Source organism: Paramisgurnus dabryanus, chromosome 23 (assembly GCF_030506205.2).
Source record: "Paramisgurnus dabryanus chromosome 23, PD_genome_1.1, whole genome shotgun sequence".
Taxonomy (NCBI): Eukaryota; Metazoa; Chordata; class Actinopteri; order Cypriniformes; family Cobitidae; genus Paramisgurnus; species Paramisgurnus dabryanus.
In genome coordinates, this window is record NC_133359.1 from 30,189,631 (window position 1) to 30,198,141 (window position 8,511).

General features: G+C 44.0%; 1 protein-coding gene across 1 annotated transcript; it reads right to left on the bottom strand.

Moving 5' to 3' along the window:
* Positions 1-3,214: 3,214 nt before the first annotated feature.
* On the bottom strand, positions 3,215-6,843 carry LOC135781648 (uncharacterized). The gene is made up of 6 exons (XM_065292274.2): positions 6,784-6,843; positions 6,411-6,506; positions 6,225-6,299; positions 5,423-5,528; positions 5,279-5,340; positions 3,215-5,206 (listed from the first exon to the last, which is right to left on the bottom strand). Exons 1-6 carry the CDS (start codon positions 6,841-6,843, stop codon positions 4,829-4,831), a joined length of 777 nt encoding a protein of 258 aa, XP_065148346.2. The 3' UTR covers positions 3,215-4,828.
* Between the last annotated feature and the right edge of the window lie 1,668 nt (positions 6,844-8,511).

The following is an 8,511-nucleotide window of genomic DNA, read 5'->3' on the forward strand; positions in this document are numbered from 1 at the left end:
GGAGTAGTTTGTTCCTCTGTGCGTATATCCCCTGCAATTTCGGAGAAGGAGTTCAGAAAGAGGCGCACCAAGTTGGCTTCGCTACGTCCACGGGGTGAAACAGTGGACGAGTCCGCTCGGAGGTTTTGGGCAGACTCTTGCGGTCTGCGCTTAAATGACTCCGAGATGATAATTTGGTTTAACCATTGCCTTGGTGAGCCAATCCCTATGCACGCGATTTACAAGTTTGAAGAGATGGAGTTTTTCCTCTTCGCTCGTCTTGTGGATTCGCTTTGCAGAGAACGTGCTGGGTACACGTCAGAGTTGCCTGAGGCGAGGGCTGCAGCGTCCTCCAAGCCGGTGAGCACGAACCCCTCGCGTGGTTCCCGGGTTCGACGAAGAAAGAGGAGGTCCACATATGAGCAGCCCGTGGTCAGCGGTGATCCCGTTCCTCCTGTGTTGACTTCCGATACCGCTATCAAGAAGACCATCACCACGTTTGTTTCTGGTTCCAGAACGGCTGTTGTTTTGCCCGCACCCGCCTTCAAGATGGCGCCCGTCATACTTTCACCTGTTGTTCAGAGAGCCATCGTCACGACTACACCGGTTCTGGAAAGAGCTGTCTTTGTGTCTGCACCAGAACTCAAAGTGGCGGCCACACCCGCACCCTTTCATCAATCGTTTGCCTCTTTGATCTCTCTAGTATGGACTAAGACCCAGTCTGGATGACACATCATTGGTGTCTGTACGGGCGGCTGGCATTCCCTGTCCAATGGTCTTTAGCTCTGTGATGTCTATGAGACCTGAGGTATGTCTTTTGAACTCTCTACTTTCTGCTTTTGCGATGGCCCTGGGGTGTGTGTGGTCTGTTTTTTGCTCGTCTATCTCCTGTGATGTCTCCCAAGCCCCCGAGACTGGATCGTTGGAGTTTTCTGAGGTGCTGCCTTTCATGGATGGAGGGTCTCGACCTGTGTCTTTTGAACTTTTTTCCGTGACTAGAGGGTCCGAATCTGAACTTCCTACCCAGTCCATCTCTGAGCCGTCTGTCACTGAGTAACCGGAGCTATTAAAGTCACGTGAGTCTAAGACATTTGATTATTTGGATAAGGATGGTATCGAGTTTTGTGAGCTAACTGCTTCTACAACCTCTGCTGAGCCTACAGTTTTCGAGTTTTTTGATTCTACTATAAGGCCTGTCACTGAGCCCCCTGAGCTTTCTGTCCAGGATAAGATGTTTAGTCCTGTATCCCCTGTATCATGTAGATCAGCTTACACACTACCGAACAAGCCACATAAACTCTCTGTCCTTGCTAGGAGGGTTTTGGATTCACAAAGTCTGTTTGTCTCCACCAACATGCTCACTTTTGACTCTGAACAGTTTACTCCATCTAATATGGCCATTGTCACGCCTGAACCTGTTTTTAGGAGGGTGACTAAGGAATACCCCTTGGACTCTGTGCTTTCTGTGTTTTCAATGGCTCTGTGGTGTGTGTGGTCTATTTTTTGTTCACCTGTCTCACCCAAGATGACTGTTTCTGAACTCTGTGTGCTGCCGAGTTTGCTGCCCAGCAAACTGTCTAATGTGCTGTCAAACGAACTGCCTAGTGTGCTGCCCAGCGAATTGTATATGGTGACCAATTGTGAACTTTTTGCCCAGCCTAAGATGGTGGGCTCTGTGCTCCATATACTCCCTGCCTTGTGCCCTGTTTCCCTGGCTTGGCCAGTCTCTCCTTCTTCTGTCCTGATTTACAGGTCCAGAGAGCCGTGGTCATCAGCTCCACCTTGGGTCCCTGTGCTACCCTGCCTGCTGTGGTCCTCTGCACCGCCCTGGCGTCCTGCCCTGCCTGCGCCGCCCTGGCGTCCTGCCCTGCCTGCGCCGCCCTGGCGTCCTGCCCTGCCTGCGCCGCCCTGGCGTCCTGCCCTGCCCGCGGCGCCGCCCTGGACTCTGTCGCTGCCCGCGGCGCCGCCCTGGACTCTGTCGCTGCCCGCGGCGCCGCCCTGGACTCTGTCGCTGCCCGCGGCGCCGCCCTGGACTCTGTCGCTGCCCGCGGCGCCGCCCTGGACTCTGTCGCTGCCCGCGGCGCCGCCCTGGACTCTGTCGCTGCCCGCGGCGCCGCCCTGGACTCTGTCGCTGCCCGCGGCGCCGCCCTGGACTCTGTCGCTGCCCGCGGCGCCGCCCTGGCCCCCTGCCCTGCTGGCTCCACCTTGGATTTTGGTTATTGGACTTTTGTTGGCCCTCCATCCCTCCCCCGTTCCGCCTCCGCTCCACCTCCCACCTGATTTGTTACCTGTTTCATGTAAACGTCTGGTATTCGTTTCCGTAGGGGGGGGTACTGTTTTCTTTTATTGTACTTATTGCTATCTTTGTTTCTTGTTCATTGTATTGGGTACTGTTTTTGATTGGGGTTTTGTCTTTGATTATGGTTTTGATTTGCATTATATCTTGTTTTTGTTTCTTATCCTGTCTTTGTTTTTGATTAGTATTGTTTCTGTGGTTAAGTATTATTTCTAGTGTTTATGTTTGTATTTGAGTCTTGCCTGTGTCTCCTCGTGTTGATTTATTGTTACCACCTAGTCATTTGTTACTCATTGTCTTCATGCTCCTCCCCCTTGTTTGTTGTCATGGTGTTTTATTGTTCTGGTTATTTCATTGGTTTACATCGTGTATTTATTGACTTCCTGTTCACTCCCTTGTCACGGTCCATTGTGTTTGATGTTACGGTGTTTGTGCCCTGAGTTTGTTTCTGTGTTTGCTTTGCTTACCTGTGGATTAAATCATTTAACTGCACTTGGATCTGTTCTCTCCTCATTCGTGTGCACATCGTGACAGATCCAATTCATTGTTTTTCAGGTTGAGGATTTGAGAGAGAGTAGCCACATGTTTCCGGAGGTGTGTTGATCGCAGAAACTCTGGATGTTGAGCTCCACATTCACTGGCAAAGACCCTAATACAGTCCTGGCCTCTGTAATGACTTTGGCAGTTAGGTCTAGCAAACAAGAAACTGTTGGTGTCCTGCACCTCACACTCACTTCTCCTTCTGACCAGCAGCGTCAATGCATCCACCATATCAGGTGAAAGAAGAACGGCCACCTTCCTTCCTCTTTTACCCCTGATCTCAACTCTACTGAAATGGCATTTTCAAGAAAATGCCTTTCTTGAAAGCTTTTAAGCTGCATTTTTGACACCTCTCCTGCACGCCGGCGATTAAAAACAATCATTCTTGCCAGAGTTGCTTTGGCTAGTGCTGCATAGCTCTGAGGTGATGCAGTCTCTTTTAGTTTCTCAAAGGCAGCATGTGCGCTCTTTTAAAGGAACTGATGAAGACACTGTACGTCTTTGGTGAAAGGCAGGGTCGATGGCTTGTTGAATCTGGCCTCATTCATTGTGACAAGTGCAGAGTGGGAGATCAACTCAGACCACTTTGAGGAATACAGCTTTTTGAATGTATCTGTTGAGGAAATCAGTTCTTTGTCTTCAGACATGAGTGCTCTGCAATGAATGATTTCACAGATCTTGTTTAATGAATGACCCAGTTTGAGTGCAAGACTTGGGCTTTTGTAGCAGTGACTCTCTTCATCATAGCCAGATACCCTCTGGACTGCTTGAATAAGTCGATAGAAATTAGCAGGTTTCACAGCTTCTTCAAGACTGTAAATAGAGAACTCTTTACGCAACGTCAACAACAATCTTCCAATTTCACGGAGTTTCTGACGGATGTACTCAAATTTAGTAGAGTCATGTCCATGTTTGTTAACTCTTTCACCGCCAGCGTTTTTAAAAAAAGTTGCCAGCCAGCGCCAGCGTTTTTCATGATTTTCACCAAAGTTTAATGCCTTCCAGAAAATGTTCTTCTTTAAATATATAAACATACAATATACCAAATGAAAGAACAGACCCTCTGCTTTCAAAAAAAAAAAAAAAACGTTTCATCCTACCTTTAGTGGTTCTTTTGCAATCAGCTTTTGAATATGGGTAGGTTTTTGCAAAAACACCATATTTTGAGCAAAAAGCAGAGATAACTCCATTTTTGTGACGGACTTTTCATAAAGATCCAATTCAGAGCGATCTTTAAAACAGACACGGACATGCAGCAGCTTGCCATAGGGCAATACATCCGGGTTTAAAAAGTTGCGGAAGGGCGGCACCTGGTGGATAATAGCGGTATTGCGGAAAGACGGAAAATCTCGTCATTGGCGGGGAAGCGTTTTCTCTTAATTGACGAGATATCTCGGCAATGGCGGGGAAAGAGTTAAAGAACGACTGTGCAAGCTGAAAAATACTCCAGTCATTTTTAACAACAATAGAAATGTCATCGTGCTTCATCACACCCAAAAGCTTCCAAACTCCTTGAGCGATCTGCTGACTGTGCGTCGACTCTGCCATAGTTGCAAGACCCAAAACCCTAGTCCTCCCTTGCTCTTCACCAGCATCCCTTGGTTTTGAGGGACATTTTCGCAAATGACGCCACAAATCTCTCCGTACAAACATCCCCTTACAGTAAATGCAATGCACAAAGTCTTTTGCATCCTTTTCTTTTTTTGGTGCCCTTTTCATTTTAAGAGCCCCTTCTCCACACTGTAAAACATCTGTGTTGTGCTGATAAATGCCTTTGTTTCTGAGTTTTTGTAGCATCGCTTTGCGTTCCTTTGAGTGGACTGGGAGTGACAGTGCCTGTCCTACTTCAAATTCAGACATATGAGTTTTCAGATGGCGTGCTAACTTGGACTGGGGTTTCCCACAGATGTAACAGTAGTTCTTACTATTTGCTGAACAGGAGATCTGTGATGACTGCACACATTGATCTGATTCAAGCATGCTTGTTATTTGCCCTTTCTCTTGCACCTTACTTCAGTCTGCTGCATTCATGAGCTTTCCACTACAAGCCTCTTCACTGATTAATGAAGGGGATGACATCACCACATCTATTTCCCTGCGCAAATCTGAATCTGAGTTACTATCTAGTTCAACATCCTCTTCATGACAAAGTAAGTCAAACTCAGCTTCCCTTGCCATTGAGATTTGTTTTCCTTTGCCTTGATATGAATCCAGGGGGGGTACAGGTAAACTAAATTGTGAGGGGACAACCTTCTTTAATAGTGAGGGGTGATTAGCTTGATCCTGACTTTTTGTTCTTGTTGTCAGATCTTCTGAACTGTCTGACTGACTCTCTGACTCTGACTGTGGTATGTATTCCTCATCTGACAGCTCTTCTTCTGAACTTGTATCCTATTGTCAAGATATTTATGATTACTTTTAAAGCAATTCACTGGGCAAGCATAAAATGAAATGATGTCTTACCATTGATGACTGTTTGTCATACAATTTGAAGTAGCAGGACTTGTGCCAAAAGCTGGAGCACACTATAAAAGAAATCATGTATGAGAAAGTCATCAACTGTTGTGTCATATGGCAAGTATCAAGCTGCAAAAAAGAAATACTAACATTTACATCTCAGTCCAATCCACTTAAATGCCGCAACAGGTCCCACACATGCTGCACACTTGTCCATGCTCGATATTGTTGTAGAGGTCACATCATGTCTGCAGACCTGCAAAGATAAAGAGTATTTCAGTACATACATGTAGAACTATATTATAACCTCACGTCATCCAAACCATTAACAATCATTAAAGAAAATATTTTAATGACTTAAAAGACCTTATTTATTCCAAAACGTGTGAAACTTTTTTTAAGAGACACATGAAAGGAAATTTTGAATGCAAAATGCACATAAATGAAACAGACACATCTTAAGTACTTGTCAAAAGCAACATGTATTTCACCAATGTGGCCTAAAAGTTGCTTGTATAACATCGCAATGTATTGTTTTTGAATTGATAGCATTTAAAGGAATAGTTTAACCCAAAATTAAAGTTATGTCATCAATAACCCTTTTGTTATTTCAAACCTGTATGGGTTTACCGCTTCTGAAGAACACAAAAGGAGATATTATGAAGAATGTTGGGAACTGAACAAAAGTGGCACCCATTCACTTCTATTGGTTTTGTGTTCATACAATAGAACTGAAGGAGTGTCAATGTTGTTCAATTACCAACATTCTTCAAAATATCTCCTTTTGTGTGGTGTTCTGCAGAAGAAAGAAAGTCATACAGGTTTAAAACAAGAGGATAAGTAAATGATGACAAAATGTTCAACTATTTCCTTAATGAGAGTAATATTCTCACAACACCAAAGCATATTCTAGGATCCAGTTTCAATCAACATACCAAAACATTTTCATCACCTGCTTGAGTCCTTCGGTAGGTGCATGAAAACTCTGGTCCTCATTTAACAATTGCACTGGGGACAATTGAGAATTCTAGGAATAGAAAACAAGGAGCAAATATTGAGACTGATAGGTCAACAGATACAGATATAATACAGGTTCTCATTTTCTTAAATCATGCAAATCTCTTTAAAACAATATTACCTTCTCACCACCATTCTTCTCAACACAATCTTGATTCCCTAACGCCAACTGGTTCTTCTCAAGGGTAACTTGAAATTCAGGACAGAGAAAACGGTTCTACTACAGACAAAAGCTTTAAAAATTAAAAAAAAATAAAAGCAGCACATCTGAAATACCTTTTCCAGTTCTTTAGCAGGAGTACAAACAGTCAAATCCATTGATTCATCGATTTCATCTCTGACTGGGATAATGTGTTCAATTCATCCATAGTGTGTTGAGCTTCACTATAAGTCTAAAAGACAAACATTTAGACATTTGCAGCACCGGGATCTATATCAACAGCTCAGTTGTCTCAAATTTGACTTTATTCTCTTCATGCACATCTCTTATTTACCTGATCAAGAGCCACTGTAAGACCATCACAGTCAGCACTGTCTAATAGCACCTGCCCCATCTGATAAAAAGAAAATGTAATATAACTTTTTATATAAAAATGTACAGAAAATCAATTCAAAGTTTCTAGGGCAGGGTGCCCAGACTCAGTTAAGCTCCAACTTGCCACAACACCACAGCCTGTAAATTTCTCCTATGGCTAGTGAAACCTTGATCTAGATCAGGGATGGGCAACTTTGGTCCTGGAGGGCCGGTGTCCTGCAGAGTTTAGCTCCAACCATAATTAAATACACCTGAAGCAGCTAAATAAGGTCTTACTAGGCATACTAAAAACTTTTAGGCAGGTGTGCTGAGGCAAGTTGGAGGTAAACTCTGCAGGACACCGGCCCTCCAGGACCAAAGTTGCCCATCCCTGATCTAGATGTTTAGGTGTTTTGATTAGGGTTAAAGCTAAAATCAAGAGGACACCAGCCCTCAAGGTCTGAGTTAGGGCACCACTGTTCTAGGGCATTGCTTCCCAATCCTATTCCTCAAGTACCCCCACCCAGAAAGTTTTAGATGTCTCCTCATTTAAAACACCTGTTTAAATTCATTAACCTCCTTCCAGAATGGTTAACATGTCTCCCTAAAAAGCTGACGAATTAAATCAGGTGTGTTAAATAAGAAGACATCTTAAAGGGCATGTTGCAGTTAAATTTTTCAACAAATGTGTGCAATTTGCTTGTTGATAATAAACATTTAAACTGTTATCCATTGTATTTTATGTTGTTGGGTATCACAAAACGGAATATAATACGAAAAAGTACAACGGTTTGCAATGATTCTCCTTTCCCCCACAACGCACTGTATGACGTCACGCTGGGGAGAGAATTTACCAAAGCCGCATTGAGAGCATTAAGAGTGAACAGAGAGAGACGAGTAAAGTACAGTTCTGATAACGCAGATTATAAACAGACAGACAGACAGATAGATAGGCTAGTATAGTGAGATAGGCAGACAGATAGCATAACGTTAGCACTTTGTGTGGAAAGTAAACAAAAAAATAACATACTCGTGCGTGCTGGCTTGAGGGGGTCCATGATCCTGCCTGAAATGGGTGTAACTTTATGCGATCTTCAGCACAAACGGATTTAGGCAGCATGTCAAATCCTGGAAACTGAGTGAGGCACATCTGTTCGCGGGGTCGACCAGCGACCAAAACGCACTCACTTCCTTACAGCCAGTAGCGGAGTGACAATCGGGAGAGTCAGGACTTTCCCGATGGGCCGATCTGATAATAGTTATACATTTCGAGTTATATTAGCAACACCGTCTGGCAGCGTGATGTGCGCCGGTTCCCGCAGTCCGCTGGCCAAACTCTGCAGCCTCTCTGCTCAACAAAGTATATAAAAGTGCTCAACCTGTTCGGCAGGTCCAACCATGTACAGGATTTATAAAAATACGGTGATCAATGAGCAGTTCCTCCTCAAATGGCTTAGCCTTTGACATTATTTGATGTAAAAAGCCGCCGAACGTCTGTTTATTATAGTATATGGGGTCGGATCCGAGTGTGCTGCAGCTGCTGCTTCTGCGTATAAAATGATCGTGTGATTTGTATAAAATGATCGTGTGATTCGTTATGATCACATAAACAATATAACAAAGCATCCTTTAATTTCACAATACAATATATTTTAGATATTATTTGATAGACTAGTAAGTGTGGATTAAGGATGTTTAAAAATCTCTA

What these genes read in the sequence shown, in the direction of transcription:
- LOC135781648 (XM_065292274.2), bottom strand. Translation starts at nt 6,843, where the DNA reads ATGGGGCAGGTGCTATTAGACAGTGCTGACTGTGATGGTCTTACAGTG. An exon ending in AGAAGAATGGTGGTGAGAAG is followed by an intron (nt 6,300 to 6,410) that starts GTAATATTGTTT and finishes TTCTATTCCTAG; the next exon opens with AATTCTCAATTGTCCCCAGT. An exon ending in GATTGGACTGAGATGTAAAT is followed by an intron (nt 5,341 to 5,422) that starts GTTAGTATTTCT and finishes TTTCTTTTATAG; the next exon opens with TGTGCTCCAGCTTTTGGCAC.